The following is a 27001-nucleotide window of genomic DNA, read 5'->3' as shown; positions in this document are numbered from 1 at the left end:
CATCATTATTTACGGAAAGGTCCTCCAGAAATGGGAATCCAACCCAGACAGGAACATACCGGAAAGTGAACTGTATGTGGAAACTTTCCATCACGTGTATTGCGTGCCTGTGGTCTGAAAGTGGGGAGGGACTGTGAGGAAGTTGGAACACATACATACATTGGAATAGAATATCTTTATTGTCATTGTAACAGATACAACAAAATTAAGTGCAGTCCTTGTTCAGTGCAAAACATCTATTTGAGGTAGTATTATGTATATATAAATACATAAATAAAAACTACTGTATGCATATTAACGCAAAAAACACATCGGAGACACATCCATACAGACATCCACATTCAAAAATTGCACATCTGACAAAAACTTGACTTGTCTAGCATTTTTGTTGTTGCTGCTGGAGCCAGGTCATAGAAACCTATTATCATTATTTTAGTAACTTACACATTTAAATCTGATATACAGTGTGATGTATATCTATAACAAACTACACGTCCTTTTGCATCTGCTGTGAACTACACCAGGCTCTTTGGTCTGAGGGTTTTATGAATTTTCAGATCTTAAGGCTGTATGGACTAGCTGACCAGCAACCCCGACCACCCCTCCCTCCCCACTGCCAAGAGGAAAGATGTTAACCGAGAAAATAAGCAAAAGCTGATTTTTATGTGCCACTGTTTTATGCGGTTGGAGCACAGATAAAGCTGTGTTGAGACAAGTGAGACAAGTAATACTCGTGGTACACAATCATTAGCAAGCTAGACCTGTTTTTGGTCGTGTAGCAATGCCTTCATGGAACCACAAATGAAACAAAGGAAGGTCACACAAGGTGTAAGGATTACACAACTGAACATTCTTCACAACGTGAGAGATGGTGGTAGTGGTAATAGAGCAGTTTTGTTCGTGTACATTGTCTTTCCTTTGTTATTTGTTCTGCTGTGTGACGAAGTTCTGTGTAGCTTTGAGTGGTATTCCATGCAAATCTCTCAACAACTAAGATAGGATAAGATTGGCTTTATTTATCCAACAACGAGGATTTTAAACAAATTAATGTGTTGCAACAGCTTGAAATGCAACAGTGCATGGAAAAAGTCAGAAAAATATGCATAAAGTTAAATAGAGTATAAAGAGAAAATGTCAATGCTCAACAAGTGAGTGGGGATGGATTGTTCAGGTAGCCCTTGAGTTAAACAACCATAAAAAAAATCGAGTAGATTTATTGTTTAAAGCTAACGAAGTAGTTTTGGTGCCTAAATTTAACCACATAATTTTCATTCCTAAACCTAGCCAAGAATTTTTTCATGCTTTTCGTGCCTGAAGTTAACCCAATAGTTTTGGTACCTGAACCTGACCAAAGTGACACTGAGAACGGAATAATGTGTAAATGTTTGGATTCATATCAGACACGAACCCTGGTCTCCAGATTCCCCAGATCTCAATCTGATAGAGCATCTAAAAGACGTGCTGGAGCAGGTCTGATCCAAGGAGGCTCCACTCCCCAACATACAGGACCCAGAGATCCACTATAAAACGCCCTGGTGCTAGACTCCACAGGACACCCTCAGAGGTCTTAAGTCAGTGTCTTAACAGATCAGACGTGTTTTTGGAACCCTAACCCTAACCTTCACAATATTTGGCAGGTGGTCATAATGTTATGCCTGATCAGTGTATGTCTCAATGCTGCATAAAAAGCTGGAAAAACGAAAACAACAGCTGTGTAAATACCCTTGGGTGTGTCATGTTACTGTTTATACATTGTTTTCTTTTTAAAACTAGTCCCATCTTGTCAAAAAGCAATTTAAAACGCAGTTTTTCTTAGGATATTTAAATTGTATACGGCTTGCAATGTGTCGTGTTGCCTGTGGGGGGCAGCAGCGTGCTTCCTGTCGATTATGTTTAGTAGAAGAAGAAGGTTGTTGACGTCACACGGAGAGCTCATGATGGCGGTTGATTTGACTCCTCGGTTCAGAAGGTTGAACAGCCAAACAAGAAGTTTTCGTGAGAATATACAACATGGTAAGACCCGAAAATGAACGCTAAATATGTCTGAAGTTAGCTAATATCTCTTTTTGTATAAATACAACCACGTAAACAGCACATGTGTGTAATTAAAAGCGAAGACGCGGTGGAGTCTAGCATTGACAGATCAGTTAACGTTACGTACGTTATCACGACTCTGTTTAAACCGTTGAGTATAACGTCATTTGGTGAACAGTTCTTCTAATCAAGAAGTTTACAGACATTGACATTGGATATTTACTTTAAGAAAAGAAGCGGTACAAACTGTAAAAACACTCTGTTGCAAGTAAAAGTCCTGTATTAAAACGTATAAAAGGTACGCGATCTTTTGCAAGTTAAGCTTTACGTGGGGGGAAACAATGTGCGTGACTGCTTTACGTTCTTTATTAAACGTACGTAACCAGAGTTGTGCAAAATACCCCAAAATCCTACTTGAGTGATTGTAAAGATATCGTTTGTGCTTCATGCTCACTCATACTTTGAGACAGATCTTTTTGTAACTTCTTTTTTTTTTATTTTTAAGACCTATTAAAAGTAATTCGAAAACTTTTTATGCCACGGCAGTCACAGCCATTTTCAACCCCTTTTCTTTTAACTCCTGGTCCCCCGTTAGGTTTCTCTGGGCCCTTTGGTGCCACCCAGCTGTGGCACAACATCATCCAGGCTCTGCAAACCCAGGTGGAGGTGCGCCGTTGTAGAAGGCATCTCCGCGTTCATGCTGAATGCTTCACAGGCTCAGATGCCGTGGATGCCGTCCTCAGTTATTTGATGCAAAATGTGGTGTTCTGCACAAGTGAAGTGTCTCGACTCAAAGCTGCCCGGCTCTGCCAGGCTCTGATGGAGGCCAAGGTGTTCGAACCAGTGGGCACAAAGCTGTTTCGCAGAGACAAGGAGGTGACCTTCGAGGACAGCAGCTGCAGCCTCTACCGTTTTCTGGAATATGAAGTGTTACACAATTCTGCCATGAAGGAGTGCAGTAGCGACACAGAGAACGCGGCACCAGAGGAACGGGAGATGAAGAGGAAGAAGAGCTCTAGGTTGGTTTTAGTGGTCATCAACTTACTTATTATGTTAAATATAGACATGATATGATACTGCCATATAGCTCAAGTTATCATCTTTGATTCAGCACCCTCTACACATTGTGTTCATTAGTCACCATAAAACTTTGTGTTGTCTGTGAAGGACGAAGGAACTGAGGACGATCTCTAATCCCCTCGCTGTCGGACCTTCAGACAGGAGGGTTGAGAGGCTGCTGAAGACCATCAACCTGCGACCAGCCTTATCTCAAGCTTTAAAAACAACCCCCACTACCTCTGCCTTTCTGTCCAAAGCTGGTAAGCCTGATCTTATCTGTCAGTATTTGGGTGTGATGGGTGCCCAATATAAAAGACCAACAGTCCATTACAGTTTGTGCTTTTCTCTCAAATATTGTTTTCCTCTGTACTCCCTAGTGGTGGATGAGGTTTGGAAGCAGCAGACACTGCTGCAGCTGCTGCAGACAGTAGAGGTGCCCATGCTGGACTGCATCCTAACTTCTCCTGCCAGGGGTCAGCTCCAGGCCTGCAGAACTCCTCTGGCAGCTCAGGACCTGGTTATATCTAACACATGCCTGGAGAGAGAGCTGCCGGACACCCTTAACCTTCCACAGTCAGTGCTGTGATTAATATTTCCAACCTTTTTTTTTTTCTTCTTGCATTGTAGATAGCTGATCATATTCCTGCATTTAAAAGAAATATATAATTCATGTGTTTTGTTTCGCTGCACTTTGTTTACAGGTTGGATGGCTGGCTGTCTGCAGCAGCAGACTGCTTGGAGCTCTTTCCAGACCAGCTGATCGTGGTTGCAGGGGAACAGCTCAGCCAACAAGGTGGGGGTGCCTTTTTAGACGATGGCAAGGCAGAGCAGATGGAAAGCCAGAAGAGACTGCTCTTTGACACTATTGCCAAGTACTACAGTGGACAGGAAAAAGCTCCACTTCTCTCAGGACGCCACCTGGACATACATGCTGCCATTCTGGATTTGCTGGGTGAGACAAGATAAAGATACTATGATTTCACAACCAAAGCATTCATTTTCTGTCTCAGTTTTGTTCCTGTCCTGAAGGTCAGTTTTGTTTCTCCCCAAGATGCTATTCCTTTTCCACCTCCAGTCTTGACCACATTTAGTTTCTTTCCAGATGAAGGGAAGCTGCAGGAGGCTGTCAAAGCATCTCAGTTGTGTTTGCGACTGCTGGAGACGAGCGTAAGAGATGAACTGAGGAGACTTCTGGCTTTCATGGACACAGCAGCTCACCCAGACGCTTATCGTCTTCAGAAACAGGTAGTTCACCTCCTTCACCGAATCATAGTCATCTCTAGTCTTTTGTGCACATAATTTAAGAAATCTTAAGAATTCCTGTTTATTGAAAATAATAGGAAGAAAATGTAGCGTTCGAAACCATCTTGCAGCCTTTTTTTTTGGCATCATATGTAAGGTTCGATCACTGATGTTTGTGTTAAAATCTATTGTTGACCATATCCTATATTTGCTTCCAGATTAATAACAGGGCCTTGGTCTGCCGCACTTTTCAAAGGGCGATTGTTCAGAATAATGAACTCACTCGAACCCAAAGTGAAAACATGGTGCTGTTTCTCATGGACAATAGCACTGAGCTCTTCAAGGTACACTTAAATGTTTTAATTAATGCATCATTACATTCTTCTTTAAAGACAGCAGATAGGGTTCACATGTCCCTCAGCATCTTAATAGATCTTTCTTTCTTCCTGCCGTGAACACAGACTCCTACATCCCTTATTGAAGCTGTGAGGAGGACACTGAGGACAATGCAGCAGGGAAAAGACCCTGACTCAATTGCCAGTAAGTTAAATACAACAAATTATTCACACATTAGACCACAACCTGAAATAACACTCAGGACACTCATTGTATTAGAAATGACCACATGGTGGCACTATTGCTCCAGAGCCCACCCAAATACTAAATACATGCTGCAGTCAAAAACTGATGCTGTCTTCTCCATTGTGCGTTGCAGCGTTCACCTTCTGCCAGCAGGTGACGCCACAGGAGTATGAGGACCAGAGAGAGGCTACCACCTTGGAGAGCCTCAAACAGCTCCTCTGTGACATTTCTTCCGGCAGAAGCATGCCTGTGAAGGAGAGGAGGAGGCTGCTCAAAGAGTTTGAAAAGCATCACCCCGTGGTCTTCCTCCAGCATCTCTCCTGCACCTTCTGAAACATGCAACTGAAGGGTGTTGCTTCTGCTTCCTGGATGCACTTCACAAGGCCAGTATGCAGAGGTACAGCGCTTACACTGGAGTAGGATAATATTTTAATTAAACCTGCTGTCTTTGTAATTTTGAATACTTTGAAAACTGGCACTTAGTCACACCTCTAATCTCACCTAATGTTTAGTTCAAGAGAGGGATTGACAGCCTCCCCAAATTCCTTTAAGTCACAAGAGGCCTTTAAGAGTTTTATTTGAAGACATACTGTTATGTCTTTTCTCAGTTTTGTTCTTATACTTCTTACTGTCCTGTAGCACAAGATGCATTAACTGTCAGATAAATATAGCAATCTGATGAAGCATTAATTAATAAAATAATTAATTATAGTAGTTTTGCACTTGTTTATTGATTAATATTTGTGCATGACACTAATCGTTTGTCGTAAAGATAATTCATGTTGTTTGCGTTGTGTTTTGACATAATTGTAGAATACAGTACAGTTAATGTGAAGTGTGAAAACTTAAAAGGGATTATTGACAACTAGTGAACAGCTCATGGACTAATGAATATTCCTTTTGTCTGTTGGATCAAACTAATGTGTATCTTGAAGAGATATTTATGTTTGGTTAATTTGGGGCTTTGTAGATGGAACTTTGGTTTGTAGGAGTAATGCTGTGCACTTTTGATCAAGCATTTATATTTCTGCAAATGAAGAACAACAATATTATTGCAGCCAGTTTTTTTTTTGTTTGTTATTTTTTCATTCGACGGTAGCAGCTGTAGGTTGTCAAGGATAAACACTGTTAATTGCAACGCTAATGTAGCCGAATATTGGTTTAACAGTTAGAGATGAAGATTTTAAAATGAAAGCTAATATGAAATTAAAGAAGAAAGGGTACAATAATGTGTTAGAATAACTATAGCTCAGGTTTCATCTGCTTCATATTATTTTTAGAGGTTTAGGCAAGTTTTTAATACCAGTATCTTGGTCAAATGTTTTATTGTAACTTTTTAGGATTTTACTTGAAAGTTGGACATTATGTTTTTTGATGGAAGATGCGTAATAATTATGACTTATTTTAGCCTACTAATTTAATCTTTTGGTAAATATGAAACCAACTTGTGAGGCCGAAAGGTAATTTACAGTCAGATCTCATGTCAGTCAGCATCTTTTGTACTTTAAAGACATTGAAATTATGTTAGAATGCACTTTACGATGCTGCAACATGCTTTATTTTCTCTTGGAATAACGAGTTTAATAAAAGACTAATTAATGTCTTGTCAAACAAGACTTGGCTGTTGTTTCTTTTTGTGCATGATTATTTGTGCAGTCTGTGGATCCTTAGTGGTTCTGGATCCAGAACTCCCTGTAAATTTCTTCACAATTTATAAATCCGGCCCCTCGTTACACCACCTTATGTAACCCATCAGATCTGGTGACCTTAATTAAGGTAAGGTTATTTAAAATTTCAGGTATGTTGCCACTTCAAATGTTTCAAGTGCTACTGCATATGTGGAAAAAGTAGTACAAAGCCTTTTGTGGCTGCAGGGGATACTGCGCGTAATCTGAAAAATGTCCTCTGGTGACGTCACTCAGTGGCTAAATTGCATTGTGGGTAATGTAGGCACCATGTTTGAAGAGCGGCTCACTGGTCTCACATTACACTTCTATAACTGTTTGACTCATTATGGACAGTTTATAAACAAACAATATGCAACAAAACCAGAGATCTCACCTTTAGTATTCCACACAAACCTGGCATCCACATTACCCACAATGCAATTTAGCTTCTGAGTGACATCACTGGAGGCAATTTGTCAGACTACATGCTGCTTCTTCTGGAACCTTTTTATACTACTTTTCTACACATACGCAGTAATATATAATATGGATATGCAATAAAAGTAAAATAAGCGATATGTCACAGAATGAACAATCAAGTCAAACTCTAGATTATGCTACTACTTTTGAGTTGTGTAGTTTAGTGTCATATGGATGTAGTGGAGTAGAAAGTACGATATTTCCATCTAGAATGTAATGAAGTAGAAAAATACTAATGTTGTACAAATACAATTGGTACAGCAACTGGATGTAATTAATTATTTTCCAGTACTGTCAGGAAATGCCTGTCACATGCTTTCCAGGCTTTCGCTGGAAACATTTTTGGCCTCATCTTCCATCATTCAGCTTGTTAACAAGTCAATAAATTACTTTATTTGTAAATTTTTATAAAAATCTGCTCAGTTAGTTATGGTGTCTTATCTATTAAAATTTGTCAATGGTAAAACATTCACTGGAAGGGAATTCAGGATGTTTTCTGTGTGTATCGATACATTTGATGTACGATTTATTTATTCATAGTGACAAACTGTTAAAACACACACACACACACACACACAAAAACAGGTGACGTTGATGCACCTGACTCCATTAAAAAACCCGGAAGTGGGGTTGTTCATTCACTAGCGTTCCAGGCTAACTCATTTCGTATGCTCCTGGAAGACATGGGGGCTGTGTTTCACAGCCAGAACTGACAGCGCTACTGCTGAGTGTCTACTGCTACAAGGAAATACAACTCAGAGCCCTTTTCATATCAAGGTAAGCAGCTGGAGGTTTTCGTGGTGACACTTTTGTACTCACAGTAAGACGGTTGTTTGACTGTAATGACAGTAACGTCAGTGTCTTCTTGCGCATTGTTGGCTAGTTAGCTCGGGTAGCTACCATGATCTGTTTGTCTAAAAAGTCTTTCACGGCAGCAGACGGAGGCACACGATGATGTCAGCCTTTAGGTAGATGAGGGGTTAAACGAGGGGTTTTGGAAGGTAGCCGTTAACGGTAACTGTGTCACAGTGCGTTACTGTGCCAGTTTGATGAGTGCGCACAGGCTAAACAAGACGATTAACTTGGCTAACATCGAGCTGTTTCCCAATCAGACCTGACAGTCATCGCTAAGAGACAAACACAACATTGACATACCCAAACCCAACGATACATTTATTATTTAAACCCCACACGAGTAGCTTGACAAATCTTAACCGTGTTAGCAAGCTGCTGTTGATAAACTGCCTGGCACCCTGGAGGCTAACTAGCTAGCTGGCTAGCTAGCTAACAACTGTGCTAGTGCAGGTGCTTTTGGTGAGGTGATGTCCAAAACGATGCTCTCAGTTCACATCTGTTTGTCTGGCCACCAGCTAGCTAACAGCTAATAATGGGGGATGTCAGTTTTCGTAAAGTGAACTGACATAAGATAAAGTTATGTGACATTAATTCTTCAAACCTGTTGCAGATAATAGCTTTTAACGGCCTCATGCTAGAGCGAATATTTAATGATGATAATGATTTAGATGAATATTTAGGTATTTTATTGACTTCTTTGGCGTGTATTTGTGGCTTATATCGTCTGCCCATCAAAAGGTAAATAAATGATGAGCAATGACACAGTTATGCCGCAATATTGACAAGTGAGTAGAGCAGATTTTTCCTATAATCCGGACAGAAATCCAGCAACATCTCTCTGCACAGTTCATATTAATTCGAATTAAACTTTTCTTTTTGGGTGGATCTGAAGGGAACTGAGACTGACATAAAAAGTGAGAGAACTGACAGCATCGGCTGCATCAATTATTGATCGATTTCATAACGCTGTGCAGTGTGCACCCTCAATTTGGCTCTTCACAGATACTGTAAGTTGGGCAGCTTGAAGAAGATGCTGTTTAATACCGTGTATTAACGTTCGCAAGGATTTCTCATTAACAGAATAAATTGAGGTGGGTGTTGGCATGGCATAGGTTAAGATTCATCGTGCTCTGAGCCATTTATTGCATTGCTTAACATATTTTTTTTATGTGAGTGAATCATGCAAACTGTACTGCGGGCATCTCAATAGCCAGAAAATTGCTTATTCAACTGTGTTGCAGTGCAGTGAATTAAACATCAAAGTACTGTAAGCCCTCTTAATCAAACCCGGAATAAACTGTTCATGTAGAAATAATTGTGCTCTATGACCATCGGCCTTGTTCTTTTGACTGACTTCCTGTTGCCTAACATGCTGTCAAGTCACTGAAGGATTTCGAAAGAGCACCTTAATGTGGTGTGGCTGAGTTTTGGGGACGGCTCAGGCTGTTACGTTGCTTATTCTCCTCAGCCGTCACAGACAGGACACTGGTGGGCACTTTGATGTGAAAATATTCAGGCAGGTGCGTTAGAGTGCATGTCTAATGGATTGTTGAAGGTCTTTGCTTGGCTGGAAAGGGTTTTGGCCTCAGCCTCTTTCAGGGATTGCGAAAAACCTATGCTTGTTTTGAATGACTCTTTGTTTAAGTATCCTGATTGGTATGTCATACACCTTCAGCTGCCAGGTGAGGCATGAACATGGAGTCTATGCTGAACAAGCTGAAAAGCACCGTCACAAAGGTGACGGCGGACGTCACCAGCGCTGTCATGGGCAACCCGGTGACGAGGGAGTTTGAGGTTGGACGACACATCGCCAGCGGGGGTCCTGGCCTGTGCTGGAGGATCTACAACGGCACCAAGAAGTCCACCAAACAGGTTTGTATGCTCCAGCTCCAAATCATAGAAGTTTCGATTTGATTGATAGGAGACTGAGTGTGCTTGTGCTGTTTTTGAGGATGCTGTGACACTACAAATGTGCTTATTGTTGTTTGGCTTCGAAACCCTCCAGGAAGTGGCAGTGTTTGTGTTCGATAAGAAGGTGGTTGATAAGTATCAGAAGTTCGAGAAGGACCAAATAATCGAGTCGCTGAAAAAAGGAGTGCAACAGCTGACCAGACTGCGTCACCCACGTCTCCTGACTGTGCAGCATCCCCTGGAAGAATCACGGTGAATAGTGCACACGCACACACACACACGCACAAGAAAACCAAGGGCAGATTCAACGAGTCAGAGCTCAAAGAGAGGGGCTTGACACTCGAAGTAAAAAATTGCATAACAAATCTATTTGTCGGCCTCTGTGTGTGCGTATGCGAGCAGAAGCTGTCATGATCAAAAGCCTCAGTAGCCTGGTCTCTGAATTATGCATGTCCCCTGTGGGCAAAACAAGGTTGAGGCTGTCTTGTGCCTGTTTTTCCTTTTACCAGCCCGTCTTTGTTAAACTTGCACCTCTGGCTGCTCCAAATTCAAAAACACTTCTTTCTGTCCGTTTCTTTGCTTTCACTCGTGTTATGAATCTTGAGTCTGTTCAAGAAGAAATCAACATTTAACATGCAGTTGTTGGCAGTCACACTGATGCTTTGGCTGTGTTTGTCCCTCAGCGACTGCTTGGCGTTCTGTACTGAGCCTGTGTTCGCCAGTCTGTCCAACGTGATGGGCCACTGGGACAACCTGCCCAGCCCCATGCCCAACGACATCAAGGAGTACAAACTCTATGATGTCGAGACCAAGTACGGCCTGCTACAGGTGAGAGTGCACACGGGTTTGGTCACATATTTTAGAAATGTTCACAAATACAGATCAGTTGACTTGTAAATAGACTTTTATGGCGTTGGCTATGGTGTTTTTAACATACTGTGCACGAAACTACTTTTTTCACATTTAATTCTTACAGTACAGTATTCTTATTTATTCTTTACCATTCTTTAACTTAGTTGTTCCCTTTGTGTCGTCCCTGATCCTTGCTGTATGTCTGTCTAGTGTAAGAGAGAAATGTAAGCCAGAGTAACATTCCTTGTCTGTGTACACATACTAAAGAAACGTCCATCACAAGTTGCCCAGTATGACCTGATGTATTTAAAAGCAGTATTTCCTCACCAGCAATCCAAAGCCAGAAAAAAAGATTCAGTACATTATCAGAAAGAGACGAAGAAAAACACATTTTAGAAGTTGGAAAGAGTGAATCTCAGACCTTCTGGCAAGTAGAGGTTTGGGAGTTTGAGATCAAATTCCAAAACATCCAAAAGGTGCAAGTGTGTTGTTTTTTTTTATGAGGTGCCCTCTAGGTTGGTGTATCAGGAACCTTTTGCTCAATTAAGTTGGGTAGAAAAATACTTGAATCTTGCACAACACTAGTTCTCACACAGGAAATGTTTCAGACAATAGGGATTTTAATAAAGCTGGAAATAAAAGACATATTTATTGTAGAAATGGTGTTGTTGCCCCTGTCAGTCGTCTGTACACATCATGTATGAGACAGTCAGATGTGTATAATGTATGATGAATTATTTATTCATGAGGACGTGTTAGTTTGTTATTAAGAGCACACTAACACGTACTGTGTCCAATACACCTTCAGATTGCAAAGCAACCGCAGATTCTTTTTATTAGCGTTACGACAACTAACTTGATTTTTGGGTATCATCGTTTATTTTTTGTTATTTATGGCCGATAAGACTAGAAAACGCCTGCAGCGTCTACCACAGAAACTTTTGTTGAAACATTGTCATACCAAAGCCGAGACGTGTCGGATTCAAATTAACGCCTTCACACTATCTTGCGAGTCTGTTAAATGTCAGACTGTTTACAGTTTATTGCAAAAACGAAGATGCCTTATTGTCCGTCTGGCTCTAGTTCCCCCTGACATTTATACATTTTTCTCTCTCTCTCTCTCTCTCCAGATCTCCGAGGGTTTGTCCTTCCTCCACAGTGGCGTGAAAATGGTCCACGGGAACTTGTGTCTGGAGAACATCATCCTCAACAAGAGCGGAGCCTGGAAGATCATGGGCTTCGACTTCAGCATCTCCTCCACCAACCCCTCAGACGCTGAGGTGTGTAGAGAAAGGATTTTTGTCCCTGAGTATAGTCTTGACAGGCAGGACTTCACTGCCTTGAAGACTCAAGGTTTTCATTCTTATGTTCTCGTGTCCTCTTCAGCCTAAGTACACATGTAAAGAGTGGGAGCCCAATCTCCCTCCGCTCTGCCTCCCCAACCCGGAATACCTGGCCCCTGAGTACATCCTGTCCGTCAGCTGTGACTCAGCCTCCGACATGTACTCGCTGGGCGTGGTCATGCACGCCGTCTTCAACGAGGGCAAGCCTGTTTTCCAAGTTAACAAGCATGACATTTTCAAGAGCTTCAGCAGGCAACTGGACCAGGTAAAAGATCACACACCTTTTTAATGAAATTGTAACAACTGTACTTTGTAATCACACTCACATGAAATAATAATAATATAATGATGCCTTCATTTGTCAGGGTGTATTGCTCCTCTTGAGAAAACACTCACATGGTGCTACAGTCGGGGCCAAGCAGCATCTGGGAATTATTGTCTTTCCGCCCCTTGCTAATTTTTTCCATTCCTCATGCTCATCTCTCTGACAGCTACAGCCGTCTGCTCAGATCTGTGTCACTGTCCATCCGCAAGCGTAGGCGGCTGTCTTTTCCAGATTTGATATGAGTGGCAAAACAGAAACGTGTTTGAAATAATCCTGCTGAGTGTGATTTGACACACTCCGGGGTTCGCTGTTCCAAACGGGGACTTAATATATTCTTAAAAAATCAAGTCTTGGAGCAGATCATGGCTAAAAATGGTGCACTGTTGCGCAGGAGTGTGTTACTATTACTATTCCCCTCTTGTCTGCTCTGTTTCCCATTCTGTCTCTGTTTTTCAATCTTCAGCTGAGCACCATGAGTCCAGCCCTGTTGAACAAGATCCCAGAGGAGGTGCGGGAGCATGTCAAAATGCTGCTCAGCGTCACGCCCAACGTCCGTCCAGATGCAGACCAGATGACCAAGGTTTGAATTGTAACAAAATGTATGCAGATACAAAGAAATTGATATTTTTTTATAAAATGTGCCATAAAATCTTGTTTTTATTCTGTTTTTTTTTGTGACATTCAGATTCCATTTTTTGACGACGTGGGTGCCATGACCCTGCAGTACTTTGACTCCCTCTTCCAAAGGGACAATCTGCAGAAGTCCCAGTTCTACAAAGGTCTCCCCAAAGTGCTGCCCAAACTACCCAAGGTAGTACAACCAAATGTCGTGGTTGCATTTTCATTTTCAGGTGTACATCCTATGAAATGTCTGGGGACATGTACAGTGGTGAGCTAAGCGGTCAAAAACCAAACCCTACTCTTGGCTTCATTCTGTTTCTTCTCCTCTCAGAGAGTGGTGGTGTATCGAATCCTGCCGGCGCTGACCTCCGAGTTCATCAACCCGGACATGGTTCCCTTCGTGCTGCCCAACGTGCTGCTGATCGCCGAGGAGTGCACCAAGGACGAGTACATCCGCCTCATCCTGCCCGACCTCACGCCTGTTTTCAAGCAGCAAGAGCCAATTCAGGTAGAACACAGCACTCGGCATATGCGATGTGTGTGCGCACGTTTGTTAGACAAAGTTGGGTTGTCGTGCGTTAACACTACCTTTCTAATCTAAGCATGTGTTGGTAAGCTGAACATGCGCTCAATCACTGACATGATCCTTTAAAAAAGACTCAGAAAAGTGAGATTTTCCTCTGCATGATGTTTTCTCCCTTTTGGCACGTTTGACATTAATCAGATAAGTATAACCGAGTTAAGAGATCTGTTTGTGCTCGACCTGTCATTTTATCAAGACTTGTCTCTCTCTGTATTTTTCTCTCCATGCTCCTTCAGGCTAGTAATATGGTGAGTGGTCTCTGCTGATTCGCCCCAGTCACACAGCTAGTTTGTGCGTTGTGTTGTCCGTAACACTAAAAGCTAAACTAAACCTGCTGAAAGCACTGCCTGTGTTAACGTCCACTTAACGCTGTACTCATCTGTAGAAAATGGCAAAAAAAATTCTCTTCCTTTTCACTTTTATTTGCCTGACTGGGTGCCTGTATTGTGCAGATCCTGCTGATATTCCTGCAGAAGATGGATCTACTGCTGACCAAGACACCAGCGGAGGACATTAAGAACAGCGTGCTACCTATGGTCTACAGAGCTCTGGAGGCCCCTTCTGTACAGATCCAGGTAAGAGGGAGTGAAATGGGGCCAAAAGTATTTTTAGGCCTGTTTTGAGATTTCCGGGTGCTTTGCTGCTTTGACACCTCATCTTTTGAAGTAAAAACACTGTCAGAATAGTCATCTTCACTTCATTGATGTATATTTTTATCATCCCACTTGGAGCGTTATTTTTTCCACCCTCTGTGCTCCGCGCTCTCTTATCACCCCGAGAGCACAGTGAGAATGAATGCTCATGGCATCATAAAAATGTCACAACATCTTATCTGTGGCCGAGCAGGAGCTGTGCCTCAACATCATCCCGACGTTTGCCAACCTGATTGACTACCCGTCCATGAAGAACTCCCTCATCCCTCGAATCAAATCAGCCTGCCTACAGACCTCCTCGCTTGCTGTGAGTCTCCTTCAGCTTGTACCTTTCAGGCTGCATGCCTGTGCACAGATACAGGTTTTTTTTAGATGTCTCACTATTGTCAAATACCAACTGATATGTCAAAATGTTACCTCTTTGAAACTGTGGATTCATGTTTGACTCTATGTATGCATCTTTCCTGTGCACTATGTAGGTACGTGTGAACTCTCTGGTGTGTCTGGGGAAGATTCTGGAATATCTAGACAAGTGGTACGTCATCGATGAGATCCTGCCCTTCCTACAACAGATCCCCTCCAGAGAACCGGCAGTACTCATGGGCATTCTAGGTAAAGAAACTAAAAACAAATTCACACCAACAGCTGAGTAACGTTTGCTTAACGCTCTTTATTCCGAAACTTGTAGGAAGGTTTTAAAGGCGTGTTGTCTTTTTTGAAAAAAAAGGTGCAAAAATACACTTCCAGAAAATTGAAAACTGAAATTAATGACGTATAAATCAGTGTATTCAGGGACAATACATGTAGGGCCTCATTACATCTTGTCTAATTTGCATTCCTTATCCCTGGTTTGGCTTTTGATTGAACTTTTGATTGACGCTCGCAATAAAAGAGACAGATACCAGCACTGCTACAGGCAGTGGTTGTATCAAGAATGACTAAGGACTAACGATGACTGATAATACCGTAACTATGAGCAGACAAATGATTTTCAGACTGTCCAATTTCAGACGAACAAATCATATACATTGAAAATAACCATATCTAAGCTTGAAAATGTTGATATTTAATGAAAATCACATCAGACCTCATTTAAAAAAAAAACGTAAATATCTGCGTTCCTCTGCAATACTCGAAAGCCATGAATGACTAAGATGAGACTAAAAGTAGAAGTTAAAAAAGTTCAAATCAAGTGAAACTTTAACCAAGCTTCAGGCTGTTTACACAAAGCAGAGGAGAGGACAAGAGAGGTTCTAATTAGAGGTTCTAATTAGAGGCTGTAAAGATTTAACTTGTGTATATATAGATCCCAAAAAAATGTACTTTCATCTTTTTTTTTCTTTTATAATTGACGGCGTTGTAACTGTTATACTGCAGAAACACATCCTTTAGTTCTCTTAATTTCTAGCCATGATTGTACTGTTTCTGTAGAGGTGCAAAGCATCTTTAACTGCATATAGTGCAGTGAAAGATGATATAACAGTGAGTAAAAATGTGGCTGAAGCAGAGCATTGCTCAGACATTACTTCAGTGGTTCAGAGGGTTTAATAACTTTCCCTTTCCCCTCTCTTTAGGAATCTATAAGTGCACCTTCAGCCACAAGAAGTTGGGCATCCCCAAAGAGAATCTTGCCACCAAGAGTCTGCCCCACCTGGTCTCTCTTAGTATAGACAACAACCTCAACCTTAACCAGGTAATACACTCTCTAACACACATACACACACCTTTACATTTTCTTCACCTGCAAATCTGTGAAAAACACGTTGTTTACTTCATCTTTAACACAATTTGTATGATCTGCTTGATTGTATTTAATGCAATTCCATGTTTCATCTGTGTTCCGTGTTTCAGTTTAACTCGTTCATGATGGTCATACGGGACATGCTGAGTCGTATGGAGACTGAACACAAGACCAAGTTGGAGCAGCTGCACGTCATGCAGGAGCAGCAGAGGTCTCCGTTTTTATTCTGTCTGATGAAAATGTAAAACAGTTCTACATATTAATGAGGGTTTTATACGCTGGAACATCTGGGGAAATTGGATCTGTCGTAGGAAGCAATTAGCTGTTGATACTGGCACCATCAATAGGATAAATGGTGCGACTAGCCAGGCTTGTCTGATTCCCTTGATTCAAATTCCTTCTGTTTTTGTTGTTTATTTTCATCTCTTTCTACAGGAGTATAAACATCTCAAACCCAGGGAGCCAATCAGAGGAGACCAAGAGCCCACCTAGCTCTGGGAACCAGGTAGGAGGTCGATTTAATGACAACAGCGGTGTACTTGCCTAATGAATGTGTCTGTGCTGCAGTGATTCCAATTAGACTTCTGTCCTCTTGCTCTCAGATTGATGATATCTTTGGCAGCAGCGGGGTTAATGGGAAAGAAAACGGATCTGCAGCAGCCGCCCCGCAGCCTAATAGAGTACGGAAACAATGTCATTCCTCATTTACAGTTTACACAAATCTTCACCTTTGTCCAATTAGCATGCGGTCCAGTTTGTTTACGGTCTCTCTTCTCATCCTCTGCATCTCCCCAGATGTCTCTGACTCTAGAGGAGAAGCAGCGCTTGGCTAAGGAGCAGGAGCAGGCAGCCAAACTGAGGAACCAGCAACCACTAGCACCACAGACTGTCAGACCAGCCTCCGCCAACAACTCAAAGGTAACGCCTGAAAACGTCCGTGTGCATAAACAAATGCTCGAAGACGCATGGTGTGTCTTACCTAGGGTCACTGACGACTATGCCATTGGTAGACGATCATCAACTGTATTTGTATGGATCAACAGATTATTGGTTTTATTCCCTAACAACTGCCATTCACATTGCGTAATTCTTCGGTAAAAAGATAGGGGTATTTTACAAAAGGGTTTGTCGCAGGCGTGGTGGCCTTTTGCAGCTCAGTTAGGCAAGTTAAAATAATATTCACTGAAAATGAAGATTCCAGAGAGACAAAAAAACACCTTTTAGGGATTCAGTAATAAACAGCAAAAGATGGAATTCTGTTTTTTACTCAATTTTTTTCTCAAATCTGTCTCAAGTGAACCCTCTCTCCAAACAAATGAATAAAGGATCTCTGGTAATGTTACCAGTTGTGTTCAGTTTGGTTCACCCCCCCATGAGTTAACCTTCTGTTAAAAATAAAATTAAAAACTCAATAAAGAATCTTTTGAAAATAAAATAAACCCAAAATCTTCCTGTGTGGACTCTGAAGTTTTTTTTTCTCTCTTCGATTGCATCCAAGTTAGCAGAGGTGACAAGAAATGAAATATTATGAGAGTTGCTGATCCTGCTTTCTGATAGCTCATTTAGATTGAATTTCCAACTCAAAACGGAAATCGTGACACCCCCAATCCTTCTCCATTTTATGTTGCAGACTAAGGACCTGACCAGCAGCCTTCTCAACAACATGACATCTCTGAACAGCCTTTCCTTGGTGAACCCACCGCGACCATCCCCAGTGCAGGGCACCACCATCGCTGCCTTCCCCTCCCCCAGCCCCATGATGGGCCCCATGGGCGCCCCCGTCTCCAACGGCTTCAACCAACCAATGGGCTTTCAGACTGGAGGCATGGGGATGGGCATTCGCCCCGCAGGCCCCGGCCTCTACGGCGGCATGGCCACCACCACCAGCACCCCAAACTTTGGAGCCCTCACGCAGAATCAAGGACAGACGAATAAAGCCCCCGACTTGTCAGCCTTGGACAGTCTTTTTACACCCAGCCAGCCCAAAGTCACCCTCAACCAAATGGGCCCAAAGCCTGCAACCAACACCCCTTGGCTAAATCAGTTTAGCTCACCCCAGAACACTCAGACTGCGATGCAGGGCGCGCCAGTAGGAATGGGAGGAGTGCCCAGCGGGTTTGGGATGCAAGCAAACCCTTTTTTCAGCCCGCAGAACTTTTCTCAACCTGCTGCTGCTGCTAGCCTGAACCAAAGTGGAATTAAACAGAGTGCGTCCGTCAACAATGATCTGAAAGACTTATTCGGCTAAACTTGCATTTAAAAAAAATAAAGAGATGCCAGTTGAGTATATTCCTTTAATAACTTTGGATGGATGAGCCTTGAATTCTTACAGAACAAAAGACTGAAAAATCCTTTCTAGGGTGTTGCTGTGTGTATTTTTAATCCGACCTGGTTTAAATTCTGACTCTCGCTCACATTCAGCTGGCAAATTCCATTTGTACTGGACCAGAAGGACAACCGGTTGGGGGCGGGAACATCTTCTTCTTCTTCTATGCTGTGTTCTTTAAATGCTGGGGGTTTCCTACTGTTTTGTATTTGGGAGTCCAAAAAACACAGGTTGGGATGAATCCCAACTGAGTTTGTTCAGGAAGGTTTTGTGTTCATATCATGAATGATTGGATGGATGAAGTGGATTAAACAGGTATCTTCAGAATCGGCACTTAAAATTGGCAGAAAAAGATGACGGGGGGGAGAAAAGTGGCTCAGTTTCAGGCTTCTGCACTTTTTTATTGCTTCTCCAGACTATTTGGGGATTTTGCTGCATGTCTAAAGTGATCATGGGGTTGGCTGTAAAAAACGAATGCAGCATACATCAAAATGCCTGAGCCCTGTGGGAGGTAGCTTTGAGTGTAGCACCGACTAGCCTGCAGTCACTGATCTGCATCCAGGAGGCTCCTCCGTGGAGAAAATCTGAGCCTCGCTGTTTCTCTGCAGCACCAGAAACCTCCATTTCTCTGACACAAATTGGACCGTTGATTCAGTCCGGTCGCCATTTTTGGACTCAATCTTTCTATCGTTAGCTTTTCTACGCCTGCAGAACTCCATTTTTTTTTTCATTCCTTGATTTGACATCCGTGCAAGCTTGTTGAAAAAGGGTTCAGTTTTGTCTTTCTTTGGTGACAAAAGCTCATCCGTGTTTCTGTGAATGGCCGTATGAATGACTTATCTGTGGAGTAGCTATTACAGCAGTGTCCTTTTTTAACAAGATGCTAATGTCAATGAACGAGGACCATATGCACTGCTTAGGCTATCGTGCCTTACGCGGGTACATGTGTAGAACTAGACAGGCAGCAATCATCTGTTACTCAAGTATTAATACTTTTTCTCTTTTAACCAGCTGTCTGCTCTCACATTTGCTTCGTCACGTTACTGAAATTGACCACAGAAGATCTAAAGTTTTATTTTTTATTTTTTTTTAGCATCTCTCCTAACAATGATTCCATTTTTTTATTTCACACATCCAGCCGCATTCTCTCTGATGAGGTATTTAAGAGGCTCTGAAATCCTCCCCGTGCACCATTTCTGTTGATCAAATTTGTACGATGAAGAATTTCACTCTATATTTTGATTGCTGTCAGAGGACCTGTTCTGATGACAATATTATTATTATTATTATGATTATTATTATTATTATTAAGTGTAAATATATAGTTATTTAAAAATGGATTGCTCTGTGAGGGCCTTGGCATTTTTATGTCCTTGTGATAATGGTTAAGAGGCCTTAGATGAGTCGTGTGCAATAATCCTTATCGGCCGTGAAGGTTGCGTATCGCGTCTGTACCTTCATCTCCGCTGACCTACAATAACTACAAAGGTCCGTCAGATTTTTCTAAACAGCTTAACATCGATGTGTACTCATTCTAAATCTTACATTTGCGAAGATATCTGCACCATTTTAGGGTTTTTAGCTGCACCTTGGTCACACTGTGTTTCTGCTGACAATGATTGTTGTTAACATGCTGAAGTGTAACGTCTTTTACTGGGTTCACTTTTTTTTTCCCTCTATGATTGGAGCATTTCCGCCTGTAGATTGACGTGCAGTACATGGCAGTTTTCCGATTTCATCGCACAGTGAATGTGAGCTGTGGTGCGCGTGTCACATATCCTGGCAGAACCCCAAAGCAGAAAAAGTAAAGCTTATTCTTCTACGAGATTGTTTGTATACCACTGCTGTCATATTACGTGTAGTGTGGCCCTTGTTTTATGTGTTGAGATGCTGGTCTCTGAGGTGGTCCAATGGAAAATCTGTACATATAAAGGAAAGTACACAATCTAATACCTGCGAACGGTGGTCGTTTATTCGTGTGATGTGTTTAAAACACTACATAAGACATTGGAGTTAATGTAACTTTTAATTTAGGAAAGAAAGACAAGCTATAGGGCGAAGATAACGTGACAGTAATAATAAACATTTTAAGATACATACACATTTTTCGCACACTATTTGTAGGCAGTGTTTAATTCAAGATCCTCCTCCACACAAAATGATCTTTAAGGTTTGTCTGAAATGTTTTTTTGCAGGGAAGAAAAGTATAATTACCACATTTAAAACTTAAAGAGGTATCTTGGCAAAAGGTAAACATTAGTTTATTTTTACATGTGCATTGTTTGCAAGGCAGTATTCCGTCATTATCAATTTAAGATTCACTAGATGGCTACATAATATAGTTAATTAGGCAGGATTGTCTGAAACAATGGTAAACAGCCCTTTGTTTTGTCTGTGTCAAAGTGTGTTTCCCCTTTAATCTGCGTTTCCGTGAGGACTTTAGCTTTACGCTCTTTATCGTCGGGCTCATTATCTAAAACAGTGTTTCCCAAATTGCAGTCCGCTGCCCCCTGGTGGGCCTTGAAGGTCACTTACAATACATAAAAAAATAAATGTATTCATTTTCAATTTAGTTTCAAATTACGATAAAATATTCATGATTAAATATTTACATTTAGAAAAGTTATAACCGATAAAAGGGCGTTACATTACTTCATCTTAGCCTTGTGTTGCCTTGAGTTGTGACTAAAAGATTTTCTGAGTTTGGGAATGGCTGGCGCCTATATTACCCACAATGCAACACGGCCACTGGCAATTTTGTTAAGACGTTTGGATTAGTTAGGCAAATGGCACTCTGGTAAACACTTATTTCTTGCACCACATCCATCTGGTACCACAGAGGGCTTGCAGCTTTTTTCCCATATGGAATATTTCTCCCTAGACTTGTGAACAGACTTTAATATTAGTGAAGTTCCCCTTGAACTTAACCCCTTTAAATAAATAAATCTTAACCCAATCCCTAAACCCCACCGTGGAAACAGAAGAAAACACTATTCAAAGTGGTGGGAAACACACTTCAGCACAAGAGAGGTACAGTGTCTTGTAAGATAGTAAACCTAAAATGCATTCACAACAAATTGGTAGATGCTTCAAGAAATGCAGAAACCCTCGCATCGTTTGTCAAACGTCTAAACTGACTTGTAAAACAGTCCTGAACCATTCACTGGTTGAGTCGTCGCACTGATCTGGTGGTGTTTGTGGACAGGTTCCTCTGAGTCATGGCTGCAAAACACATTTAAATTTGACATCACCACGTTATAGTGAAATCTTTATATAGTAGCACTAGAAGACATATTTTTTTTTAAGCTTGGACCAAAACTGTAAGCGTCCATGTCTGAGGCTCACCTGAGAAGTTCAGCTCATAGTTGAAGCTCTTGGTGGTAAACTTCGTGGTGCCTGACGGGTTTAGCTGGTACTGGAGCTCGATGTCCTGACTGGACATGCTGCACCGATGATTATTCTACATAACAAAGACAGAAACAACAGTCTGACGGACAAAAAAATGATGGGAAAATCCCATGAGCTAGGAACCACGGTGATGCTAACTTCAGGGTCAGCCTACAAAAACACATCATCGCCATACCACTCTATACTGACTAGTTTTTTTTAGCAATACTAGCAGCATGGGTCAAAATTAACTGAACTTTGTGTTAAATGCTAATTAGCACATGTAAGCACGTGCTTAACCAAGGTGTTGAATAATTGCATGGTAAACATTATAGCCTACCTGTTTAATGTGAGCATGTTAGCTTTATCACTGTGAGTGTGTCAGCTATGGACGTGCACAACTAGTCAACTCGTCGGTTAAATGTTGCTAGCCATGCTAGTAAGCAACAGAAATGCTAATTGGTTAAACTTATTATTATTACTAATATTATTGTTTTTTAAATTAATTAATATTTACCGCTTTAAATCACATGGTGATACAATTTGCACTTAAATCTCATGTCAAATGCTGCTCTGTTAAAAAAATAAATAATAGCATCCTTAGCTCTTTAATGTTACATCATTGTTTAGCTGTTGCATCTAAGATGTTAGCATCAATATGTATACTAAAATATATGCAGTACTGTTTCAGACAATGTTTAACCTTATGGTTTTTGACTGGTTTCTTGGTAGATATCTGCTAATGTAAGACAAAAACTTGCATTTAAACGACAGCGAAATGAATTGTTGTAGCATTTAGCTTAAACCACTACTGTAGCTACAGAGTAAAGTCTTGTGAGGCTGCTAGCATGGCAGTAGACTGTTGCATACTTATACTGATTTATTGGATTTACTGCTCTTCGATTGCCGGCGTTTGGCAACACGTCAACAAAAGAAACCTGTGACTTACTTTGGAATAATCTTTCCATATTCCGTCAATATCCTGAAACTGCCACCTGGGTGTGTCCCGACTGCTGCGAAGAAGAATTTAAGTTGAAAACATTTACAGTTACACAACACACACTGGGTATATGATAGACCAAAATACTTTTATAAGACAATTATTACTCTACTTAAGTTGGATAAAATTAAGGTGTAAATGTTTTTTACCTCACATTTATTAATCTGTTAGTTAAGGTGAAAGTTACGTATCCTTAAATTGCACAGTGTCTTATATGGTGGTGTTTTGAATGTTTCCAGGGTAAATAAAGGCACCTGCTGTTCTGTTGACTGTCCGCAGTCCTCCTCACTGTTCGCCTCGTCCCGATACTGTCATTGACTTGATGCATTGCTACGATGAACCAGTGCACACAGAGCGACAGTTCAGTGACAATTCAAACTGCCATCCTCACCAAAAATCAAAACATTACATTGTCTGTCTGGTTTTTGCTCAAGAGCAGCTTTGTTGGTGCCTGGGTGCACATTACCTGAGAAATCCAGCGTGTAGGAGAATCTCCCGGCCCTGAAGCGCAGCTGGCCCCGCGGATCCAGCTGGTACTGTCTCTCAATGGCAGCGCTGTCGAACGAACACGCCTGCACACACAGACACATCAATAAACTGTACAGAGCAGAAGGGCTGCACAAACTTTTCACAAAGGGGGGAAAAAACTGCAACTTAAACAAACATATAGAAGAAGCCCATTTCTGTCAGATGAGGAAAACTAAGCCTTTATAAGAAAAAAAGTTTCCATGTTATGTTATAATCATGAGATGAATGTTGACTTTTCGTCTCATAATTATGACTTTTTATCTCACACTTGTGACTTTTTTCTTATGAATGTGACTTTATATCTTATCAATATGACTATCTTAAAATATGACTTCATATCTTATAAATTTGACTTTTTATCTCATGCTTGTGACTTTTCTCTTATAATTGTGACTTTATATCTTATAAATATCACTATTTATATAAAAATATAACTTAATATCTTATAAAAATGACTTTTTATATAAAAATATGACTTAATATCGTATAAAATGACTTTTTATATAAAAATATGACTTAATATCTTAAGATATGACTTAATATCTTGTAAATAAGACTTTTTATCTCATGCTTGTGACTTTTTTCTTCTAATTGTGACTTTATATCTTATAAATATGACTTTTTATCTTAAAAATATGACTTAATATAAAAATATAACTTCATATCTTTTAAATATAGACTTTTTATCTCACAAAGATGACATATTCCCAGAGTCGTTCTTTTGTCCAACCAACAGCTTGAAAAACACTAACTCTCTTCATTTACTTTCATAAATATTTTAAGCAAATTGTCACATTTAAGAGGCCGTAACCAGCAAATGTTTGATACTCTTGGCCTTTAAGAAGTCTGAAACGATTAATCAGTAATCAAACTAACAGGCAATTATTTATTTCTTTGATCGACTAATCGTTGCGGCTTTAGTTTTCATTTAATATCCTTCCCCACTCCTACATGAAATTGTTGCTTACGTGCGCCTGGTATTCTGTCCACACCCCCTCGTCTCCCATGAACTCCCACTTGAAGCCTCCGCCGCTGAGCTGTGAGGAGGAAGCCGAGAGAAGACCTGAGGTGGCGTAAAGGCTGCGGAGACATGTTCGTGCAATGTTTTAAACATGGAACTGGTGTTTTCAAGTCGCAGACAGTGAACAAAATCCTCCTTTTGCCTGGAAAAATAAAATAAATCTCACCTCCCTGTGTTGGATTTGAGTTTCGGTCGCCTGCGTACTTTCCTGCGCATGCCTGAGTTGCAGTTTGTTTGGCTCATGGCTGCCGATAAAAAAAACCATCAGTTAGGTTTCGACACAGACACACATTTAATGAGGTTAAGGTCACATTTGTTGGAAACATCACGCACTGGAGAAGTCGAGTCTGTAGCCTATGGCGCCCACGGTGAAGCTGAAGGATCCCTGAGGGTTCAGAGCGAACTGGCGCTCGATGTCTGTACTGCTGACGGAGGCGGACAACACGTTGGCGCTCTGAGGAAGAGGAGGAGAGTGAGGAGGCGCTCAGAGTCTGGAAATCACAAGGATCTAATTAATTTTTAAGGGTCCGAGCTGTCCTCACCTGGGATCCATATTCAAGCCACAGCTGGTCGTCTCTGTAGTACCAGCCGACGTCCTCCGTCTGGCCCAGAGGGAGGAAGCTGCGTCTCTGCACCTTCATAGCTGAATTCGTAGTCTGCAGGTTATCAAAATCTATGACCACCGGCCTGCGGAGGACAAATAGCATCATCATATATTAATATTCCCTTTTTTCCCTTTTTCTAGATACTTTTTCAAAGGCTGGTCAGAATTTATAGTCTAAGAATCCGCCCAGATCACGCCGGAGTGCTTCCTGGGTAAAATACAGGAACTTTAAGATCAAATTTTCGGTTTGTCAAACAAATAAATAAGTAAAAGTCACCAACACCGACCCATGGATGGTGTTGATGGTCATCCTTTTGGCTCCAGGTTGGCAGTAGTGGGTCTCGATCACGAGGTCGTTGTCGATCCGCAGCCACTGCTGACCGACCAACAGCTGCCACTCATAATGTTTCTCATCGGCTGCAAAGTAGAAGAATATGGGATCTCATGACGGGTTCATGTTTTCTTTTAATGACACACATACATATATGATAAAATGGACTTCATGTCCATTTAAAGACAGAGTTTACAAAGTGCTCTGACGATCTCAGGAGGAAAGTATTACATGAATAAACCCTCAACGGTTGAGCTAAACGCCCGAGAGCAAAGTCTGAGGTTGAGTTAAAACAAGAGGGCGGAACAGAAAGTGTAAAAACACAAGATGAGACATCAAAATTGAAAAGAATAAAAGACAGTAAAAGAAAAAGAGACATCACATCAGGGGAATTAAGAACAGAAAAAGAGGATGATAAGTAGATAAATAAAATAAAGGACAGTAAGAAAACAGAAAAAAGGAATCACATGAGAGGGATTGAAAACAGATATTAGAAGAGTAAAAGGGAAAAAAAAGGGCGAAATATCCATTTAAAAGAGTGAATACACATTAAAACAAGTCTAAATAACTGACACAGGTCATACAACTGATCAGAAGTCAGTTCCGGCTGGTTAATGTTTGACACAGACTGTTTATTTCTTTACTGTCTGGGTGTGGAGCAGATTTAAGCAGCTGTTTTATTTTGAAATTGTTACCTCTATTGCTTTGTATATATTGCAGATTCATATCACTATTTTAAACGCACTATAATCTTAATACGTGTTGTTTTACAAGTAATTTATATCCGACCGGTATTCCTCTTTTTGATAAAACATAATGATGATGATCGACATATATATAAATGACAACTATTTCATTCTGTTTGACTCTTCGTTTAAGCAAAAATGCCAATAAATGAACCGCTGCTTATTCTTTAAGTTATTTTAACTCATTCATTAACACTGCACAGGCGTCACTTTGGGAAACTTGGGGCAGCATTTCTCACTACTTCCTGATTTCAAAGTAAAGTACTCAACTGCATCAAATGCAATCAGCAAAATGGTTTAAAATCTACTTTTACACGAGTGGTAATACCCAAACATATAATATATCAGAGTATAACAGTCAAAGGGGACATTTTCTTACTTTTATATTTAACACATTAAGTGGAGTATATTTTCCAGATTACATTTACACACATTAAATGAAGTAACACTTTTAAGGCAGGACTTTTACTTCCTTCAGCTTTGTCCTGATCAGAGAGAGTCAACCACAAGGTCACTACCAGTAATAACACCTTTAACTATCACTAACTTTCGTGTCATACACACCTGGAGTCCCCCACAGGTAATCCCCCTCTTCAAGCTCCTGTAACAACGAATAAAACACACAAACGTCAGACTGTGATCACACCAGGTTTTAACCCAGAGAGTGATTCTGTGCTAAACACTCACCATGCTGCGCAGGAAACACTCCGTGAGACGACACTCTCAGAAAACACACGTCAACAGATCAATACATTTACTTTTCATTCCGCTAAAGCGTTAAAGTTTGTGTCCTTCACCTTCCTGGTGTTAAAGTCTCCACGGCTTTTGTTTCACTTTCGTTTCACCGGAAACAGCGCTCACGCACAAAACAGCAACTGTTGGGCTTTTATTGTGGTGGGGTGATCAAAACATTAATCTTATAGCCTATAATGTTTAAGTGATGTAAATAATTCGGAAAAGCCCTGAAACACAATCGATTTGAGGATGTTGTCCTTTGTATATATTTGACTAAATATTATTGTGTTTTTTCTACTTTATTTACACATTTTATATAATTGTTAAAACATTAAGATGAAGGAAAAGGACAACGGATATGATGCCTTATAACCT

General features: G+C 40.9%; 3 protein-coding genes across 5 annotated transcripts; 2 read left to right on the top strand and 1 right to left on the bottom strand.

Annotated features, from left to right (window-relative positions):
• The first annotated feature begins 1876 nt into the window (after positions 1–1876).
• Positions 1877–6533, top strand: depdc4 (DEP domain containing 4). The gene is made up of 9 exons (XM_030440808.1): positions 1877–2013; positions 2630–3053; positions 3202–3353; positions 3471–3666; positions 3795–4045; positions 4196–4338; positions 4554–4679; positions 4797–4875; positions 5051–6533. The coding sequence occupies exons 1-9, from the start codon at positions 1890–1892 to the stop codon at positions 5248–5250; spliced, it is 1695 nt and encodes a 564-aa protein (XP_030296668.1). The 5' UTR covers positions 1877–1889; the 3' UTR covers positions 5251–6533.
• Positions 6534–7679: 1146 nt separating this feature from the next.
• On the top strand, positions 7680–20224 carry scyl2 (SCY1 like pseudokinase 2). Of its 2 annotated transcripts, XM_030439858.1 has the most exons (19): positions 7680–7841; positions 9595–9791; positions 9925–10082; positions 10514–10658; positions 11813–11962; positions 12069–12290; positions 12814–12930; positions 13036–13161; positions 13303–13479; positions 13791–13802; positions 14007–14129; positions 14401–14514; positions 14687–14819; positions 15782–15900; positions 16059–16159; positions 16384–16453; positions 16551–16628; positions 16744–16866; positions 17579–20224. In XM_030439858.1, the coding sequence occupies exons 2-19, from the start codon at positions 9609–9611 to the stop codon at positions 18194–18196; spliced, it is 2769 nt and encodes a 922-aa protein (XP_030295718.1). In that variant the 5' UTR covers positions 7680–7841; positions 9595–9608; the 3' UTR covers positions 18197–20224. The 2 variants fall into 2 exon arrangements, with proteins under 2 accessions (XP_030295718.1, XP_030295719.1); XM_030439859.1 differs by lacking the exon at positions 13791–13802 and having other exon boundaries at positions 7681–7841.
• Positions 20225–20281: 57 nt separating this feature from the next.
• On the bottom strand, positions 20282–26938 carry LOC115595418 (uncharacterized). 2 transcript variants are annotated; one of them, XM_030439863.1, is made up of 12 exons: positions 26579–26938; positions 26456–26492; positions 25102–25231; positions 24753–24897; positions 24544–24664; positions 24377–24455; positions 24158–24269; positions 23128–23233; positions 22916–22991; positions 22611–22671; positions 21620–21734; positions 20282–21496 (listed from the first exon to the last, which is right to left on the bottom strand). In XM_030439863.1, exons 1-12 carry the CDS (start codon positions 26579–26581, stop codon positions 21435–21437), a joined length of 1047 nt encoding a protein of 348 aa, XP_030295723.1. In that variant the 5' UTR covers positions 26582–26938; the 3' UTR covers positions 20282–21434. The 2 variants fall into 2 exon arrangements, with proteins under 2 accessions (XP_030295723.1, XP_030295722.1); XM_030439862.1 differs by having other exon boundaries at positions 22611–22674; positions 26579–26935.
• Positions 26939–27001: the final 63 nt, after the last annotated feature.

Source organism: Sparus aurata, chromosome 14 (assembly GCF_900880675.1).
Source record: "Sparus aurata chromosome 14, fSpaAur1.1, whole genome shotgun sequence".
Lineage (NCBI taxonomy): Eukaryota > Metazoa > Chordata > Actinopteri > Spariformes > Sparidae > Sparus > Sparus aurata.
This window is presented reverse-complemented; position numbering and strand designations above follow the sequence as displayed.

Coding starts and splice junctions, on each gene's coding strand:
- depdc4 (XM_030440808.1), top strand. CDS start 1,890: ATGTTTAGTAGAAGAAGAAGGTTGTTGACGTCACACGGAGAGCTCATG. Junction 4,046..4,195: donor TGCCATTCTGGATTTGCTGG/GTGAGACAAGAT, acceptor GTTTCTTTCCAG/ATGAAGGGAAGCTGCAGGAG. Junction 4,876..5,050: donor AGACCCTGACTCAATTGCCA/GTAAGTTAAATA, acceptor TGTGCGTTGCAG/CGTTCACCTTCTGCCAGCAG.
- scyl2 (XM_030439858.1), top strand. CDS start 9,609: ATGAACATGGAGTCTATGCTGAACAAGCTGAAAAGCACCGTCACAAAG. Junction 14,820..15,781: donor AGTACTCATGGGCATTCTAG/GTAAAGAAACTA, acceptor CCCTCTCTTTAG/GAATCTATAAGTGCACCTTC. Junction 16,160..16,383: donor GTCATGCAGGAGCAGCAGAG/GTCTCCGTTTTT, acceptor CTCTTTCTACAG/GAGTATAAACATCTCAAACC.
- LOC115595418 (XM_030439862.1), bottom strand. Junction 25,232..26,455: donor TTACCTGTGGGGGACTCCAG/GTGTGTATGACA, acceptor TCTACTTTGCAG/CCGATGAGAAACATTATGAG. Junction 24,898..25,101: donor ACCATCAACACCATCCATGG/GTCGGTGTTGGT, acceptor TGTCCTCCGCAG/GCCGGTGGTCATAGATTTTG.